The 22,254-nt window shown below is 26.9% G+C and overlaps 1 protein-coding gene across 1 annotated transcript; it reads right to left on the reverse strand.

Moving 5' to 3' along the window:
* Nucleotides 1-13,583: 13,583 nt before the first annotated feature.
* Mat1 (CDK-activating kinase assembly factor) lies at nt 13,584-22,182 on the reverse strand. Its single transcript, XM_075360839.1, has 4 exons — nt 21,994-22,182; nt 20,462-20,585; nt 17,693-18,523; nt 13,584-14,955 (listed from the first exon to the last, which is right to left on the reverse strand). Exons 2-4 carry the CDS (start codon nt 20,583-20,585, stop codon nt 14,939-14,941), a joined length of 972 nt encoding a protein of 323 aa, XP_075216954.1. The 5' UTR covers nt 21,994-22,182; the 3' UTR covers nt 13,584-14,938.
* Nucleotides 22,183-22,254: the final 72 nt, after the last annotated feature.

Below are 22,254 nucleotides of genomic sequence, written 5' to 3' on the forward strand. Positions count from 1 at the left end.
CTTTGTATTGATCTTGTATTATTGTTTTCTTGTTCTTATTTCTTTCAATTGCTCCTCCTGCCATTCAGGTTGGACAATCTTTCATTAGATAGCATAATTCTCTAGTCTTAGTCAGTCTAGAATCATTCACTGGAAATCATACGCGAGTATAATTTGGTAATTTTTTTATTTATTAAGCATTAGCAACTAAGGCTAATTACTCACTAAAGTTAGAATTACATATTTGTCATTAATAATTTTTGCCACTTTACTTAACTCTGTAGCAAAATGATAATATCTCTGCCTTTCATGCAGGAGGTGCCAAATCCCAGTCAGGACTTGATACTTTTAATACACTAAATAGATTTATCTAACACCCAGAAACTGTATTGGGCATATTGGCCTGTTATTTCTGAAGTAAGTAATTGGTTTTTATGAAGTAAATGAGTAGTAATTCTACTTTGCTTTTTTTTATAAATTTTCATTAACTTCTTTTTTTCCTTTTGTGTAAAAAAAAATATGTATATAATTTTTTTTAAGTTAGTTTATCTATTTATAAATTATTAAATAGAAATTGATTTGTTCACTATTTACGTATTTATTATCGTCTCTTTTATCTTTGGATGTTATTTTCTTTCTGATATATGAAATTAAGATTTTTATTATAACTATTATTATTATATTTCAAAGGAAATCACTTACAAGAAACTTACAACTGAGATTTATTAAATATATAATCTTCAGATGAAAGACAGAGATGCTAACTCTCTTCCATGGTAGTTAGTAAATATATATAATCTATAACTGTTAAAGTATAAATATTATTTTAACCTGAATTTTATGAATTGCATTTAATTTTAATGCTATTGCTTCACTAAAAACAGTGAACCTTTTCTTTTTTTTTTTTAAATTTAAAAATAAATATGGTATTAAATCACAATTTCAATTGTGGTTAAAGTTAATTTGTATTTTTTTTTAAATCTACTGAAAGTTTAATAGTTTTAAAAATTAAATAATTACTTAAAATAGATAAATTAGTTTAAAAAAAAATTATAAGAAAAATATTCCTAGATAATGAAATTTTTTGTTAAAAAATGATTTAATAAAATCTGTAGTTTAATAGCAAAATTCATAAAACTAAATGAAATACTTAACTAAGATCCTCAAATTAAACACACATGCGTGCACACAAAATGTGTATATATTGACATAAATACAAAAATGTTTACAGTTTTAATTACACACACTTTTATTTTACTTATTTGATATCCATGTTGTAAATTTAAGATGTGTGATCAACATTATTCTGTAACTTAAACACATTTCAGGTATTTATGAATGCAGAAAAACATTTTCAAAAAATTGAGCATATAAAACAATTTGATAATAAAAATTACCTCAAATTTGAATAATTTTAAGATTATTTTCCGTTATACAAAAAAACAGATTATTCTGAATTTAATTATTTTTAAAAAATACATAATTGTAATTTCTTCCAAAATGAATTTATTACTTACCTTATTATGTAGACAGTAATAATTCTGGTACATTAAAATGTAAGATTTCTAGGTTATATTTTTAGGATTGGTTTGGCAGTTTTTTCTCTACAATTATCAATGTAACTTTTTTAATAAATGTTTTTGTAAAAGTGCATTTGACATGTAGTAAAAAAAAGAAATTTACTCTAAAAAATGTAGGGTGTTAAATAACATAGACCTATAGATAATTTTAAAATTCCTTTGTTTAAGTTAATGATGTTATTTTAAAATATTTATCGACATCAGAACTTATTTTTATTTAAAAAAAATCCATTTGTTGCTCAAGCTGTGATAACATCTTAAATATAAGTAAGGTCATTCAGTAGTAGATTTGAAGACTTAAAAAAACAGTGATGCTAAATATAAAAATAATTAAGAATTATAAATAGTATGTACAAATATTCATACTATTCAACATATATATATATATATATATATATATATATATATATACATACAAAATTAGAACTTGATCAATAACAATTGTCATGCTGAGTCAATATTTTGCTTTTATTACATGATGATTGGGCTTTAATTAAACTTTTTTGTTTTGATGAGGGGGGTACAGAGTCGGCTCGACTGGCCAGTGTCAAACAATGTAGGTGCTGCTTGCTTTACTTGCTTGCATACATACCTACCCCAGTACCCTTCCACTCAACTCATTCTCCTGTTCTAGTAAATGTTTAGGTGAACAAACTTGACTGGTTACTGATAGATGAATTCCAGAAAATGACTGAGAAATCTCTAACACACATTCAAACTTTTAAAATTCTCTTTACTACTTAATAATAAAGTTAAAAAAATAATGCAGGTATCATAATTTTTAATTTTGTTCATTTTTCAAACTTTTTCATTATACTAATTGTTTATTAGATGTATGTATTTAATATAACATATTTATAATTAAAAAATAAAATGTATAATATTTATGATCATTATATAATTTTCTAAAGATATAGTTTGTTGTTTGATATAGTTTGCTTACTTGCATTTCATTTAAAACTAAGAAATTTCTTAGTTTATGAAGTATATTTTTTAAGTTTCATATATTTATTGTAAAGATGAATCCAAGTAATATCATTCAGAGATTCTTGGATTCTCTGAATGAGATTGCAAGAATCTCTTTCTCATGTAGAATTAATGATCTTTATATTTTAGTTACAATGAAGATTGTTTCAATTTAATGAGACGATCAAAATAATAATAATAATTAAAATGAAAAAAATACTACAAAGTTTAACGCATGAAAACCATTATATATAGTTAAATTACTAAAAAAAGAAAGTAAAAAAAGCTTGTTTTAAGAACTGTGAAAGATTTTTTAAAAAGCTGATGACAGTTGTTTCTGATGCACGAATTACACACACAACTTAATTTAAAATATTTATGATTTTATTTAAATATAATATCTTTTAGCTTATTTAATTCAGTGATTCTAACTAAAGCACGCGTTCATACCATATTTAATTCGCGCGGGTGTGGCGGTACCAGCGGCGACGGTCGGCACTTACTAAACTGATGTAATTTCACAACTTACATACAACATATTTCGCTTGAATAATCGGCTAATTGGTGTAGTCGCTAAGCTTAACGTATCAGATACCGAGGCATCCGGGCTACCTAGTTCGAGACCTACCCAGACCGAGTTATTTTTTTACACTTTAAATATTATTCATTTATTTAATTCTACCGCTCACCTGTGACATCACAACATAGCAGATGACTACAACAGCATTTTTTGGCGTGGAGGTGCGATTTGGCAAAAATTTGTTTTTGCAATTATTATTTTTTAATTGTTAACAAATTTACCTAAGAAAAGTACGACCTTAATTAGGTGAAATCTTGAGATACCAAGGGTGACCTTGATCTACAGCCTCAGCTCCTTCACCTTTTAAGCTGAAAATTTAATGGCATCTATGCATTGATGCCATTAAATTATATAAAAATAATCTGACCAAGTTTGGTCAAAATCAAAGTTAATTCTGGAGATATAAGGTGATTTAGAGGCCAACACCAAACACACATACCCGTATATATAAATATTAATATCCAGAAAATTTCCATCCGGATTTTTGGGTTTCTTAGGTCTCAAAATGTAAAGATCCAGTGAAAACCGCATATTCCCAAACTGGACCGATTACAATACTTTCTCTTCTAGACGGGAAAGTAAAAATTGGCTAAAGAATAATTTTTAAATGTTAACGTTATAAAAAATTTATTTGCGTCTTGAGATAATTTTCATCTTGCATTAAAATTCTTTTGAACAAATATTTAGTACTCTGTGGCAGGCTGAAGAAGTTTAACATACATGAATAGCTAGCTCTCACAGTTAAGTTGTTTTTTTTTAATTTTCACTTTTCGAAAATGTTTATTTTAGTCAGATTTTAAAAACTTTTTATTCGATTTTTTAAAAGTAAAAAAAAAAAATCTGATGTGGACACCACATGGACTTCCTTGTATGCCTATTAAAGTTTTAAAAGTACATAAAATTTTATTTCACTAATAATTTCTGATTTTTTTTCTTTTTATTGTTATTATTGAATAATTATTTATTGTAAAATTTGTTTTACAATCACAGGTTAATAATTATTTATAAATCAATATATTTAAATTAAAAAAAAAAAAATTAAAAAAAAAGGAAATGAAGTAGAATTTGAACCAATATTCCTTCTCCTTGTAAAAAAAAATAATTATTAATTAAAATTTTATTTGGCTATAACTCTGGAACCAATGAAACTAAGTACCTCTTACGATATATAGTTGAAAAGCTCTCAATGAGGGCTTATTAGTGCAGTTAAGAAAAAGTTCAAAATCCAAATTTTTTGGATTGTGGCCTTTTTTTGATATTTTTGGTCAAGTCGATTGCAGTCAAAGGGTGAATGCACAACTAGATGTTACAACAGCCTAAATTTCAACATCCTACGGTTGATCGGAAGTTATGCTTAAACGAGTGTTATGCGAGATACATACGCACATAGTATGAACGTACGTACAGAAGTCACGCCGAAACTAGTCAAAATGGATTCAGAGATGATCAAAATAGATATTTCCGTTGAAATCAGAAAACCAAAATTTTTCTCTATCACAATACTTGCTTTACTTCGAACAAGGAAGTAAAAAGAACTTTTCAATGGATATTTAGCAAAATTAAATTTTGCTAGATACTTGCACGTTATCTAATGCAATTTAATCTTTAGATATCCATTGAAAATTACTTTTTCTATGTAAATTATTAATATATTACTACTTTACAACATTTGGTAGAACAGTTTTTAAATTTGAACCAGCTGATATGGCTTTGTTAATGCTATTTTTGTGTTTCATTTTTGCTATTTCAATCGGCAAACGTTGAAATGTCAGTGCATTAAAATTTATATGAAAAAAAATTACGCAGTTCTTTAACTGTTATATTACTGTAACTTTATACTCATTAAGTTGCACTAATGTAAATCAAACAAAACTGAGTTTTAAGTTGTAAGAAGTGAGTTACTACAAATTGAGAATTGTTGAAAATTATACAAATAATTAAAATTAATTAAAATTAAAAATATTAATAGTCTAATAAAGAAATTAAAATTTTCTATTTTTCAAACAGAAAAACTATATCTAATATGAATAATAATAAGTTATTTTTCCTAGTTATAACTGTTATCAGAATTCAAACTATAACTAGTTTTAGCTTAACCTATCTAGCAAAGTTTGACTTTCCTAGACAAATAAAATGAAGTTCAGCTTTGCTAGACATATAAAATACCTTGGAATTGTTACCGACAAAAATCTGAAGTATGATGGGCAATATTCAATTGTGTTCCATAAAATAACACAATTGTTTATTCTTGTTTATAACAAGCACTTTCTTTTATAAAATCAAAATTTGCAGAAACTAAATTTATTTGGTATATAATATAAAATAATGTATTATGTATTCAGAATAATTTTTACCTTGAGAAATTAGAAGAAAAGTATTTTTTTTTTTTCATTTAAAAATAAGAAATAATTATTAAAATTAAGGGGAGTTTAATTTTATAGTTAAATTTAAAAATCTGCACTCTAATACACATTGTCAAGTGTCACTGAATGGTTTCATAACAAAGTTTTTTTTGTCATTAGTCATTTGACTAGTTTGATGAGCTTTCCAAGATTCCCTATCTAGTGCTAGTCATTTCATTTTGGTATACCCCTAAATCCTACATCCCTGACAATTTGTTTTACATATTCCAAACGTGGCCTGCCTACACAATTTTTTCCTTCTATCTGTCCTTCCAATATTAAAGCGACTATTCCAGGATGCCTTAGTATGTGGCCTATAAGTCTGTCTCTTCTTTTAACTATATTTTTCCAAATGCTTCTTTCTTCATCTATTTGCCACAACACCTCTTCATTTGTCACTTTATCCACCCATCTGATTTTTAACATTCTCCTACAGCACCACATTTATTTTAAAAGCAGCTAATCTTTTCTTCTCAGATAGTCCGATCATCCAAGTTTCACTTCCATATAAAGCAACACTCCAAACATATACTTTCAAAAATCTTTTCCTGACCTTTAAATAATTTTTGATATAAACAAATTATATTTCTGTGAAGGCTCATTTCGCTTGTGCTATTCGGCATTTTATATCGCTCCTGCTTTGTCCATCTTTAGTAATTCTACTTCCCAAATAACAAAATTCTTCTACCTCCATAATCTTTTCTCCTCCTATTTTCACATTCAGTGGTCAATCTTTGTTATTTGTACTACATTTCATTACTTTTGTTTTGCTCTTGTTTATTTTTATCCCGTAGTTCTTGCGTAGGACTTCATCTATGCCATTCATTGTTTCTTCTAAATCCTTTTTACTCTCAGATAGAATTACTATATCATCAGCAAATCGTAGCATCTTTATCTTTTCACCTTGTACTGTTACTCCGAATCTAAATTGTTCTATTTAACAGTAATAACAAAGTAATTTTTAATATAATATACGTTATTAAATACTACAGAAGATAGTCACAGTATAATGCTTTGCCAAACAGTTAATGAAAGGTAGCTTCATTCAGAGGATGAATGAAGATGAAACGTATGAATGTAAATGAAGTAGTCTTGCATAGTCTCAGGTCGATCATCCCTGAGATGTGTGGATAATTAAAACCAAACCAGCAAAGAACACTGGTATCCATGATCTTGTATTCAAATCCTTATTAAAGTAGCTGCCTTTACTAGGATTTGAACTTTAGAACTCTCGGCTTTGAAATTAGCTGGTTTGCAATTATGATTTACCACTAGACCAAGTGGGTTAAATACGTGTTATGAAGCTGAGAAAATCCACAAATAATTAAAAGATATTGTTTTTTCAAAATTTGAATTTTGGTACCATATGCTGTGATTTCAGAGTATTTTTTTTATGGAAATATAGATATGAACTAAATTCTTGTTAATTTAATAAAATTTTATTAATATATGGTATTAGATGAATTATATTATTTAATACATTGTAAAACACAGCAGAAATATTCCTCTTTTCTTTTTATTAATCTCATTGATAGCAATCCCCCAATTAAGTTGTACTTCAGGGGATAATGAATTTTACAAGTACTCAAAAAATTTTTTTGTTTATTGCTATTTAAAAAAAAAAGTAGAACATACACTACTACATAATTAATATTAGATTAGTAATAGTAATCATATATATAACTTTTAGAACAATTGTTATAAATAATCTTCACATAGGCAATCTCTATGTAAATGAAAAATGTTTGTAATTTTAATTTTGTTATTAAAATATATACATTTTCTGGTAAGATTGTTATAATTTTTATATTGAATACATTTATTTACCTTTCTTAGTTCCATCACAATTAAATGTGATTATAACCTGTTTCGGATATAATCCATTTTCAAAACTTGCTGTAATCAGAGAGTTTAGCATTTGTTGGGCATCAAAATTTACTGTACTGCTTAACAGCAGTTTTAAAAACTTAGTGAGTACAGTGAGTTTTCAAAATGAAATATATGAACAGGTGATTTAGTTATGATGAATCTAAGAAAGGAAGATAAATATACTCAATATAAAAAAATAAATAAATAAATATATACTGTTTATTTTTAGTCTTTTTGAAAAAATTTACAATATTGTTAACAATCATATAATTAAATTTATATATATAACCTATGTCTAAAATTTGTGGCTTGAAAATGTCCAAGACTATTTGATCAATTTCATTGAAATTTAGATATGATGTACTAGTGTATCTGAAATTGTATATGTGAAAATTTGATGAAGATTGGTTGAATTGTTAAGTTACGGTCAATTTAAAGTTGACAACAGATAACATAATCTCGATTTAAGATTACATTGACTGTGTAGTGGTGTATTTCTCATATGCGCTTGTGCAGTAGTCACAGTGGTGATTGAGTTGAAAGTTGATTGTTGTGTGTAAGGTCTACTCACTAAATGAAGATAAGTAGTGCATTGACTCTGAAAATCAGTGCATTTCTAACTACAAAGTAGTGAAGGCGTCAGAAACAAAAAATCCAAAACTACACAAGAGTTTTTTTATTGGAATATATTTTGTCAAGTTTTGTGTGAATTAACTTATTATTATTTTTTGTTAGATGCTATACTCAAGTGGATTATATGTGACCTCAAGTGGCATAGGTAATTTCAGTAAAAAGTAAAACGTGTCCCATAGGCATACTTAGTAAAATGGTTTTCCATCAATCGCTTTATTCACTGTCAAATATACTTTTGTGTATCAGTGTACCACATCCACTGATTTGTGGTTGATGTCAATGATACCCCTCACTCTATTTGGTTATTGTTATTAACATATTATTTTCAGAGAAAACAACTCTGTATTGTTCCTCAAGGCATCACAGGCTCATTATCAAAAATAGAACAGAGCAAGAAGCAAATAAATGTACTTTCATAAACATTAAATTTTGTTTATTTAAACACTATATATATAAAACATATTTATTTTTAGATGATTTTTTATTTTTTTGGTGATTGAGTTTAAAGAATTCTGATATTTATAATTTTGTCAATAAATTCAGAAACAGCAGTCATTCAATAATTTACAATTCTAAGTTTTATAAGAAAACTCCATCTAAAGTAAATATCAATAATGTCTAATTAAAGTTTCTTGATAGACCAAAATTTCATATAAACTTTTAGAAAAATACTAAAAGTTTGAAATGCCTTATATTCTTTTTTCTCTTGAACAGTATGTAATACAACATTATTAATACTATCAGAAGATAGTGACAGAATGAAATAGATTACTCAGATGCTCATATAGCATACACAATAAGCTATTAGCATATACAATAAGCTATTTTGCTTATTGTAACATTGTACTGATCGAAAGTAAATTAAATTTCACAGAAATTATTCAATTGTAAATTTGCACCATTTAATGTTATCTTAATACATACTGGTGAAGCATATATATATTCACAATGGCTGTATTTTTAAAATAAGGTAGTTTTTAAAAGCAAGATGGATTAAAATAGAAGTTTTAAAAACTTGATAAGTTTTATGGTCATGCAACTTTTGTTTTGCAGTCAATATTATAAAATTAAAACTTTGTAAGCATTCCTTTGAGTTCAGATGTAAAAATTTAATTATCGTAACTAAATTTTCTATTTGTTTTTATTATTTGCAAAATATTAATAATTTTGTTGCAACTCCTTGTTATTTTTAGTTTCTTTTTCCTTTGAATAGAGTAAAAAAATAAATAATGATGAAATGTCCAAAGCAGGAACCACAATAGACCATTGATTTTTTTTTTGTAAGGAGGGCTGGCAACATTGATGACTTTTTTCCAGTCCATTGATCTCCAGATTAAGAGACTGCTGACTGTACAACATTTTAAGAGAAACTTTGTGTAGCATTTCATATCATCTGTAAGTATTTTCTGAAGGATAAAGAGCTTTGTAAAATCTTAATGTATTATATTTTGTAATGAGCCTATCATGAGTTAATATTAAAAGAAAAAATATCAGAAAAAATTGTTAACATAACTTAAAATAATTTGGTATGAAATCAGTTGCCCTAAAAATAATTATCAACAGTTAGGCTATATTGTTCTTTTGATTACTTAAATATTTTTATTATTATTATTTTTTTTAATAATAATTATTTATTTTTTATTATTTTTAACTTAGTTAAAAAAGAAATGAGTTCCTCAATTTGACTTTTATATATGTACGGGTAAACATATCAAACTTCATGTGTTTAAACATCTAAAATTTTGATGTGTTAATTTTAAAAACTAGTTTCCTGTTGATGATGTAACTTATTTTTTTGTAGTTGGTTATAAATTTAAAATTTAAATTTTAGCAACTACAAACTGAACCAAATTACGAGAGTTATCTCTAAAGTAAAGACCGTTTCATTGTAAAAAAATTTATTCTGCAAACTTTATAAATATTTTTTATTTCTCTTCAACTACATACCTTATACTACTTCTCTATATAATCGCCACATGAATTAAGTAATTTATCATAGCGATACACCAGCTTCAACATACCAGTGCTAATAGTTCCAATGATACATAAATAATTTTGCCATATAGACCGAATCTAACACGGTATTTTAAAACCACATAAGTTTAATTTTAAAATTTGATAAATAACTACACAACCCACTAATGTAGATAATATTACTAATTTAATAAGAATATTTTAAGAATTGACAATGTAAAACAAGTCTTCTTAATCCAAAGAGAATAAAAATTTAACTAAAATCATAAAAAAAGTTTAGTACCCATTACAATAAAAGCTAACCACTAGATTACTAATTACAATAAGAGGATAACCAGTAGGTATAATCAAAAACTTAATACTAAGAAATAAATTGCATTGTCATATAAATTATTATATTACTGTGTACTACATACTGATGTTTCAATTTGGTAGTCCTTTATTTCAATATTGACATCTGAATAAATTAACTTCTACTATTATTTTATTTGGTACATAATCAATGTTTGAGGGAGACAATCTTATAAAAATTGCAACAGATAGCAGCACTTGTATAAATTAATACGGAATTTTCATAATTTTTATTTGCAATACAGAATTATTTCAATCATTACTGAGAATGTGGGATCCTGCAAAAGAACTTCATTAAAAATTAAGGTAAGATTGTCTTATCTCAACATTAAGTACTAGGTAGCTTGTTTAATAGAACTTAAATGTAATTTAAGAGTACAGATGAATAATATGAATCTTAAAAAGATTAATTTTAATAAAGTAGTAATAAATTGTTAGTTATCTGTGACAACAAACCCCACTTTTACTTTTTCCAGCAGCATGTACTACATGAACTCTTTTTGTAGATTTAAAGATTGTTGATTTTCAGCTACTTATAAAAGTTACATATTTATTTATTGTCGAACTATCAATCTATCATTTTAATTTTAATAATGCGACAGATGTTTCCATTGATAACTTGTTTCCATATGTGGTTAGCAAATATTGACTTTAATATGTTCATTATTATCTTTATTTAACAATGTCACATGTATAACAATATGCTAGGTGATTTTTTCTAAGCATGATGGTTTTTTGTTCTGAAGGCTGCATTGTAACCTGCCTTTTTAAATTTATGAGCTATGGTTTTAATAAGATGAATATTTTGTTTATCAATATTACTTTTTGATGCCATCAACCCATCCCTTTCTAGCTGTACTAGATGTTACTTTACAGTATTTTAAATATAAATCTTATTTGCTAATTATCTATACACAACTATTTGACATAGACCTATTTATTCTTCTGGCTGAATATCTAGTTTTATGTATAATTCATTAGCGTGTCAATATTCTAAAATACTATTTTTTTATGCATTTACATTTTTCCAGGACTAGAAGAGTGGTATGTGACAGAATTTTTACAGCTGGATGCCCTTTCTAATGCCAAACTAGAGGTAAAATCTATTGGATTTGAAAAATATTTGGGATTAGAACCCAGAATCTCCAGGTGAAAGACAAAGCTCTCACCAATTCATCAAAAAAAGACCACTCTCCTTTTTACTATATTCCTCCAAATACCTTTTTTAAAATAGTATTTTATTCTCTAACATCATTTCACTTAGTGGGCGTTTTTCATTTACATACTAGCAATAAAATTACCCTTAGTAAAGGTACTTGTTTGCTGCATGCATTAATTGTAAAATTTAATTTTCTTAATTATTGTGACTAAATATCTGTGTGTTAATGATTTTAAAGAACTTGTTTCCTGATGCTCCAAGATCCTACTTCAAATTCAGTGAAACTTGTAGTAATTTCTTGAACTAGATTGATTGTTACAAGATCTATTTCAGTTATTGGTATTATCTGGCAAATGGTCAGCTGATGATTAGATAATTATAACTCCCAAACTGTACTGAGCTTGCAGCCTGCTGAAAGATAATAAATTCTCAAATTAAAATTGATTTACTTACTGGGATGGAAGACATATAAATGAATATAATTATTCTCAAAATATATGTTTAGTTTAAGTCCATTTGATTATCATATTACATGAGATACACAATTGATTCCCCTTATGAATAATTTGTATTTTTCATTATCTTTCTGTAACTGTCACTTTTCCAATTGCCTTGCTTGAAAGAATGTCAGTTTATGAAGAAACTGAATTATGTCTCAGATTTTTATTTCTATCATCTCGTTGTCCATAACTGATGAAATTGTCTACTTTACATCTTCTGAGTAAGATCTATACTGACTAAAATAATTCTCTCAGTGTGGTGCTTGTAATAGTATATTCATATTCCTTCATTTTTTTAAATTAACAAAAAATCCTACTCATACTCCATTTCACTAACCCCTATTGTATCTAATATTAACCAATCTTGTTTTAATTCATCAAACCGATGAATTTTTTTTAAAAATTGAATATTTTACACCCAGACTCTGAGAACATTATGATTTTTATTTATTTTGAGATGACCTATTCGAATCATCTAAATCTAGAGATTAGATAGGGAGACTATTTTACCTCTAGAAAATTTAATAACTGTATTATACTGAATAAAGAGGTAGTAAAATAAATGAGGATTAACTTGGAAGATACAGCTGTAGTTCTCCAATGCTTTTAGCTACACAGCTCAAAGCCTGGAAAGTTTGATGGCTTTGTTGCAGAGATCATCTGTTAATTTGTTGGCTAGTTAATCAACTACTGAACGGTCCACAGTCTCCTTTCAGAGGTCTTTGATCCAGGTTACTTTAGAACACTGGATTACTTTTACTTTTTCATCATTGGTATATTCTCATCTGCCTTCTTGCTGACAGACCGTCTGTTTTCAGCAGTGATTATTTAATATTTTAATAATGATTGTGGATATTTCAGAGTAGAAAGGGGCATGAATTTTTACATTAATTAACAGTTCAAAACTGACTATTTAAGAGCATTTCTCTTTGTTAGTATAATCTCAGACATGTTACTTTTACTTATCCTTACCATTTCTGTAATAATTAATTCACATCTATGTCATCTGTAAAATTAATATCTGAAAATTTGAGGTAACACACCATGTACTTTGGTACTAATGATTTATAACCAGAACAAATCTGCCTCTATTTACATACAAAAATCTTATTCCCTGTGAATTTTCCTTTTCAAAAGCTAGCAGAATGATCAATAAAAAAAAACTGCAATTCTTGCATTTTTTTAATATGTATTTTAAATATGTTTTTTATATATATATATTTAAAAAAAACACATATATGATAATACTTGTCTATTTATTTTTACTTAATTCAATTAATATCACGTTTCACTAGATTTCTCTTAGGTCATGGGGCTTTATCTACCTCTCAGCAATGGTACCCAATATTAATTTGACATTTTTTCTGAATCCTTTTATGGGAACAACTATTAACGTCATCTACAGGATATAAATTCCACTAAATGTTATTAAAAGAAATGTAAATAATATAATAAAAATAAATAAATAACACCGTTTAAAAAGATAAAAACAAAACAAAATTAATTTATTAAATATCATACAAATTATCTTTACATAAAAATAAATTATGACAGAAAAAAAAACAAACATGAAGTGTAATATAATATTTATTTTAAATAATTAATTCTAAATTACCTGAGTAAATCATAAAAATGATTACTAATATTATAGTTTTTATATAAATTAAAATAATATAAAATAAATAAATTCATATTTTGAAAATAACTAATTAAATCACAAACTAATTACCCAAATGACAATATACTATAAATAAATTGTGTTTCATAAAATACATCAAAAACATCTTTAAATTTAACAACATAAGTCATATCAAAAATAAATTTACAAATAAATGTACAATTTAAAAAAAAAGCTTTTTATTCATTATATACTAACATGATCATAAGACAAGTTTTGGATCACAATCATTTATTTACACATATCTATAAACAAATTACACATTAACTACATAAAAAGAAATAAAAACTTGAAATTGTGTAATTATCACAGGAATTATAATAATACAAAGAGACTGTTACCTAATTTAAAAATGCTTTTCAAATATTTTAAAACAATTCAAAATGCATTTCATAACTTTACTATATATTTACAATGAAAAAAAAGTGTTAATATATATTTTTATTTTTTCTTGTAATTCAACAATCTTAGACCCACTCACAATCATGGACATACTGAAATCTTCAAAATACTTATCAACCTCTATATGTAGATATGTTCTTTTGTAACATTGATGGATGGAGATTAAAACAGATATTTTTATGGCTCAAACATGTTTTTTCTTAACTAAATCTATGTTTAATTACATTATTGAAATTCATATTCATTAAATGTGAGGATTAGAATGTAAGATGTATGTAGATATCTTAAAGTTAATTAAGGTAGCTTATAAAATGGTATATTGTGAATTAGTCTTGAATTTTATGAGTTATAAAGGGATAAGAGAGAAAGTTCAGTAAACAGCATACAGTTACTAACACAAGTAAATTAACTGTCTACAAAGACAAGTTTCCTTGTAAAAACTTTATTTTAGAATGAGATAAATAGTAAAATACAGGAAAATCATTTGAACTGACACTAATTATAATAGATTCCATTTTTTCATATTAATTATTGAAAGAGATTACTCACAAAAATAAATAGCAATATCTGATGACAGATTTGCAGTTGAAATAGTATTCTGCTGGAATTAAAAAGAAAATTTGAATCTAAATTTCCCATTTTTAGGTATCATTCTGTTAAAAAATTACAGATTTCTTAAATATAATTTTAATATTATAGTGAAATTTAAGCAGTTAATGCTTTAATCCTTAAAATTCAGGTGCAACATTAATAAATACCCTTAATCTTTTTAATTGTTTGTAAAGTAATCCCATTATTTATAAATGGTTTGAGCAGATAACCACACCAAGTTCTTCAACAGTGATTAAACTAATGCAGGTACGACTCATCCATCAGTATTTGCTGCAAAAAAGAACCCATAAAACAATAAATTATTTATGTTCAATAATTAAAATATAGACAAATTTCATAAAATAATTCAATCCTATCAGAATCTTTTTATTTAAATTTCTCAAAGATGTTTTATTAAATGGTCATGAATGAGAATCAAGCATACTAATATGAAAACAAATTTACTGCTGAATCATGCAACAGATGTACAATATTTAAACATTCTTATAGCCATATGAGGGTCACCTTTTTAAGTTTTTACAAAAACAATGAAAGAAAAAAAATCTTTTGGTACTAATTGTTTTTCAAAATATTCGCCTTTAAGATTAAATACTTTTGCATGTGTTCGAACCAATTCTTGAAACATTTTCTCCACTCTGAAGTAGGTACCACAAAAACATGGTTTTTGAAGGATTCAACAGCTTCACAGTGAATGACTTAAAAAATTAAGTGGAAAAACAACCAATGAAAAGCTTTATTAATAGTAGTTTTTTTTTAACAATAAATAAATGTTGAAAGCTGCTGAATAAAAAACATCAGAAATAATATAGCACTGCACTAAGAATATGGGGAAAATTTGGAAGGAATTGTTATGAGCCCATAGCAGTAAATCTACAGAATAAAATGTTACAAAAAAAAAATTACTTCATAACAAATTTGTCTCTAATTTTTTCTGTGTGGTGCAGAATGTTCGTAGATACCAATATTGGCTTTTATATTACTTAATTTAACAATATGCTATACTGTTTGTTAAGTACTGATGTGGATGTAGTTACCTACATTATTAATTAAATAAGGTTAATAATGAGATGGCTGGTCTTGTATAGACTCACAGTAACTATTCATGAGACAATGAGTTAATTTAAACTTAACCTCCATACAATTATAAAGGCATGTAAATTTGTTAAAATAACCATGCATCTGAACCAGAATCCTGCAACCTCAAAAAAGCTAATGTATAGAATTTTAATAACATAGTAAGCAAGTCAACTACTTAATAAGCAAAATAGAATTTTAAAGGCAAAGGTGTGTTTCTAGTAGAACACACTGTTTATAGTAAAATGTGACGTACAAAGTAGATTCAAAATGTTTTTGGAATTGCCACATACAGTTTAAAATAGTTATTGTAATAAGGATTTATGATAACTTTTGGTTTTTATATTGGCAACATTCATGACATCATGATATAGTTGAATCACATATTTTTTTGTCTTTAGTCATTTGACTGGTTTGATGCAGCTCTCCAAGATTCCCTATCTAGTGCTAGTCGTTTCTTCAGTATACCTCCTACATCCTACATCCCTAACAATTTGTTTTACATATTCCAAATGTTGCCTGCCTACACAATTTTTTCCTTCTACCTGTCCCTCCAATATAAAAGCGACTATTCCAGGATGCCTTAAGTGTAGCCTATAAGTCTGTCTCTTCTTTTAGCTATATTTTTCCAAATGCTTCTTTTTTCATCTATTTGTTGCAACACCTCTTCATTTGTCACTCTAAAGTGAAATTTCAAAAAAAATTGTCACTTTAGCATTTTTCATGTTATAAATAATGTTTTGAGGAAGTCAATTTCATTTTTGTACTTTTCGTTCTACGTCTTGAATATATAATAATGGATAGCTCCAAGAAAGTGTTTCAAAATTGTTTATTTTTCTGAGCATATGACACAAACAGCTTCTGATTGTGATGATGGATTATGAAAAACAAATTAAAGAAACTGGTTCCATTTTACTTCAAAGGAAAGGCAAATGTGGTCATAAAAGAAAAGCTACTCCAACACAAGATCGGTTATTAGTAACAAAAAATAAACTTGAGCCAAAATTATCTGCTGTGGACTTAAATCAAGAATTAGAAGCCAGTGGAACAGATTTACATATGCCAAGTATTAGATGCCAATTTCTTGCAGCTGAATGGAAACTAATCAGTCAGCTAAAACGCAGCCTTAACACCAATATTGAGCAAAAAAAAAGTCTCTTGTGGGCCAAAGCACATGCTAACTGGACCAAAGAAGACTGGTTAACTGTTATCTTTTCTGAGGAGTCACATTTTTATGTTCAGGGGCAAAGGGTTCCATACAACAAGACTTGACGCATGCCATACTGCCAAAAAAGTAGAAAAATTTTTCAAAGAATGAAACATGCCAGGCAACTCTCCAGACTTAAATCCAATTGAAAATCTTTGAGCATTAGTCAAAAAACAACTCAAAAATAATTGTATCATAAAAATTGACCTCAATAATATTGGTATGGTTTCACAATGAAGAAATAAAAAAAAATGTGTACTACACTTGTTGAATTGATGCTAAACTGTGTATATAAAGTGATTAAGAATAAATGAGGGCACATAATTTACTAGATATTCACATATTGTACAACAGGTATGATTTTTTTTCTAAATAAAGTTACTTTTTATTAAATAACATTGTGTATGGATTAATTTGCAAGCCACTCTACATTCTGAAAATAATAATTCAATTATATTCTCATATTTACTTTTACATATTTAACTGTGGCTTTCTAATGTAAGCAATTTTCTTTCTTTTTTCTTATTTAGTTAGACATTTTTTTTCTTATTGGTTAGACATCCTTCTAACCAATAATTATAAAATGATGACCATTGACAATCTGAAGTGCTATAAACAATAAAAGTAATTATTTTCAAGATTTTGAGAAAACAGCCTGTAATTAACCATCACTCAAACCAGGAAATTGATTAAGAAGAAAGAGGTTTTATAATAATAAGCACAAACCTGGTTCAGGGCGTTGTTTAACATGATAAAGTCCAACAAATGCTTCTTGTAAGGCTCGCATACATGCAATATTAGCTGTATAACCACCAGCACGTTCTTCAATTGTTTCTGGTCTCATGTGAACTATATACCCAGTAGTTTCAATAGAATTCCACAATGGAGGTTCAGGGCCATCTACCACAACTTCGGGTGCCTTATATGTAAATAATGGCCCATCTTCTATCTTTGGCATTGGATAAACTGTATGCTGCGCTCTTCCAAATTTTATACCTGTTGAAAATTGTGTCGCTTTAGGCGCAGGAGATGAAGTAGTCTGTTTTAATTCTTCCTTAGCAGCTTGAGCACTTTGAGTAAAAGCATTTACTATATTTTTTGCATCAGCATTAGAAAACATTAATTCATCAATAAGTGCTTCTTTTTCTCTAATTTTTTTCTTTTTTAATTCTTGTTCTTCTTTAATTAATTCTTTTTTCCTAATTTCATCACATTGTTTTTCTTCTTCCAGTAATTCTTCTAACTCTAATTCTTCTTTACCAATTTTTATTTTATTTCTTAATATCATTTCTTTATTTTCCTTTTTATATTGTTCAATTCTTTTATTTGTTTCTATTACATCAATATTATTAGTTAAATTATATATAATACATTCTACCTCTTCTAGATAATCATTGTATTCTTTTAATGACATAAAATCTTCTTCTTTTTTATTAAAGTCTCTTAAAACTCTTTTTCTAATATCAACTTCTTTTTCAACAGTTGAATCTTCAAATAACTGAACACGGAAATTGCAACGACGCAGTGGAACATTACATTCTGGACATGAGCCAGAACCTGTATAAAACATATACAATCATTATTATTTACAATAAATTAAGTACTATGTATTAAACCAAAATATTTTATATTATTAACTGATCTCTCACGTTGAGGGAGGCTAAACAATACCAGTGAAACATTTTTTTTCATTTCTTGTCTACATTTTACAACAAAAACAAATAAAGTTTACACATTGATCCTTATCTTTAATATTCATGATTTGAAAATAAAATTTAAATTACTAAATAATTTTTACTTTTTATCATAATCTTGCTTTTTTATTAAATCTTAATATTTAATTTCTATTATAATCTTTTATAATAATTTTTATTATAATTCTGAATAAATACACTGGAGATTGGATAAGAAAATGACCATTGCCATCGTTTCAATATGTAAACTTCTAATTATTACTCTTGTTTTATCATGCTCTTCTAGGGTACATTTAAAATTTTAAGGTATACACTAACTTTTCATTAATTACTTTATACTAGAAGGTACATCAAGGAAAACTGTCACAAAAGGATGAATTATTTTTTATATGGAAAATTTGAAGTTAGCTGTACAGTGGAGGATGGTGAAGAAAAAATATAGTTTGTTGATAATAGGTTTATTCACGCTGTGCCAATTCACCATAATCACCATTATAGTAAGATATAATGTAAGATTCACCATAATCTTACTTTATATATTAAGTAGAGCCTTGGATTCTACTACACATCTGCAATTTCAGATTTTAGAAAATTCACAACCAAATCCCTAGCTTATCTAGATATGAACTTAAGTGCATCTTGTAGTCAATCACTACAAAAACTTTGTAGATTCAGTAACTGAAGAATGTTCTCTTACTATAGAGATGCTGTGGTCAGTCATTAAATGTTGTCAAGATGTCATGATGGAGCTGTTGAAAAATGTCAACGTGGACCTAGTTGAGATCTATTAAATCTTACTCTTGTGAGTCTATTTGAACATCACTAGAAATACAAACTTATGTTAATAAATGTGGGCATATTCATTCATACGTTTTGCCTCCTTCTCCAATTAGAAAATGACAGCAAAAGCCTCCAATTAAATCCATATACTCAAATTTAAAAAAAATGCAAACATAAAACCCCTCAGTTTAGTCCGTGGTTTTCACTAATCTGTATAATGCATGCATGTCAGTCACTGGTGTGGATCAGTGGTTGTTGACTATGCTTCTATACTTAAGGAACATTGCAATTAAATAAAAAAATAATAAAGTGTACAGTTAACTACTAACGGGTCAATCCATTTGAAGCATCCCAAAAAAACATACGCTGATTGCTTGACCAATTAAAAAAAATTGATGAAACTTACCCACTTGATTCCTATATGTTTCAGGATCTTAAAACAATTTTTTGTAAGTATTCTAATTAAGCCATTTACCTGTGGCGGCCATTTTTGATACAATGCACACACCTATTTTTGTGATGGTAAGGGTTTACGGAAAAAATCATAACTAAAAAAACTATTGGTCCTGGAAAGATGAAACAAAAACTAATTTAATCATATTTTCTCAAGGTAAAAGATTGGTTCAGTGGTTTATTTACCTATCTCTCTTCCTTCTATGAGAAAATTACCAATAATGCTGAACATGAAAAATAGTGAAATTTCACTTTTGGTAATTTTTTTTAAGAGGCAGGGATGGCATACACAGTTTGAATTATATTTTTATATGTACGTGTATGTTAGTAGTTTTACCATAAATAATATTAATGGTAATATATCGTAACAAAAATGGCCACCACAGGTAAACTGCTAATAAAAAAGTTTTAAGGTCCTAAAACATGTAGGGAACAAGTGGGTAAGTTTCAATTTTTTTTTGAATCGGTCAAGTAACCACCCTTGGGTCACTTCAAATGGATTGACACTAACTGATTTATTTTTAGCATGATAAGTAAATATTCTTTATGCTCAGAAAACAACAAATACCTTTTAAAAATAGAAGATCAACACAACTTTCACAAAGTGCATGGCCACATATATTAACCATAAGTTTTAAAGAAGGATTCCGATACTTTGTAGTTTTGCATCTTGGGCAAGCTTGATCATCCATCTGTAAATATTACATCAAAATCATATAACAGTAAAATATAAATCTAAAAACTACAAGAAATATTAATTTACTATTTTCTATTACAGATTTTGTTTTAATTGGTGAGATACATTTATTTTACTTTGAAATTTTACGAGTTCATTGACAGTTTTGCCGCTAGTCTGTCCATTTCAGGTTAATTATGGCACTTCCATTATTTAACACCATCAATCAGAGTGAACCAGTAGTAACTCGCTATTCAAAACCAACCAAATTAATTTATACCTTTAATTTGCACCATATTCCTGTAGAACCACTAAATGTTATCATTAAGACATTACTCAATTATTGGATATCTTTATATAACAGCTTATTTTTTGGTTGTTATTTAATAATGAATTTCTTAGACTTACATGATTTTAACATACTTATGTGGAATATTCAAAAACATTATAAAGATATTGCCAAAATTATATAACTTTTCTAATATACTAATCTCAAATGAAACACAGCTCATTTCAATAACACATACAATAGATGTAAATTTTCACTAGAAAATGTATTTTTCATTTTTTTTAAATCTACATGAAATATATAAAAGATGTTGCATTTATAGTTTTCTTATGAAAAGTAATATTTCAATTTAATCATTAATAGATAAACAATAATCACGATGACATTATGCATTCACAAGAAGTATATTTGTAAGCTTCTTAAAAAAAAATAATTCAATAAACTTGTGAAATTTCAAGTATAAAAATATTTTAACTGATCAATAATCCTTTTAGTTTAACTTATTCCTAACTCCAGATTCACATTTGCAACATTTTTTAGTGCTGATGATGTCTCCTACCGAGCATAATGGACTAATAATTCTTGTTCAAATAGAAATGTATGTAATACTTTATACATAAACTTCCATTCATCAATCCTTTTGGCAACTTGTTTTGAAATGCAGATAATATAAGTGCTTAATAGGCCAATGATATGCAATTTTCTTTTAAAGAATTATGGGTGAATTTAACAAAAAATAAGAAGTATGATTACAAACCAAATTTCTTCTGGTGCAGTAAATCTTACAAAACCTAAGATGTAACTGATATCTATCTCCTCCTGGAAAATCTAACCAAATAAAGAACAGAAAGTTGGTCGTACAAATTTGTTTAAATTTTTTATTATTTACTGTTTTCATCATGATTTAAATAACTTTCCTTACGTGTATTTATATTATTATAACTAGAAATGCAGATCGAATAAACATTTTTTGTTTCAGTTAATCATGTATATAAAACACTCTCACATATTTAGAATAGATAGTAAATATAAAAAAAATAAATAAATAAAACTGAGAAGGTAAGAAAAAAGAAATTTTATTTCTCATGACTTTAACAAATACACTCGAAAAGATAACTGTCAAATTCCCACTTACCACGACCGTAGTTACTTTTTAAGAAAGTGCGAGTAATAAACACAATTGTCTTATCGCAACATTAAATATCACAAACGGTGCATTATACTGGTCTAAAACCATTTATTATAATTTAGAGAAAAATATTACAATAACACCGCACGATGTTTACTTTTGATACGTTCTAACCTCAACATGTTATTAACAGAACAGCCGATTACATGTATAGTAATTTTATATTTGAGAAAAATCGTAAAGTTTTTTAAAAATATGTTAAAAAAT

The sequence above is a fragment of the Lycorma delicatula genome, chromosome 3 (assembly GCF_047948215.1).
Source record: "Lycorma delicatula isolate Av1 chromosome 3, ASM4794821v1, whole genome shotgun sequence".
Classification (NCBI taxonomy): Eukaryota; Metazoa; Arthropoda; class Insecta; order Hemiptera; family Fulgoridae; genus Lycorma; species Lycorma delicatula.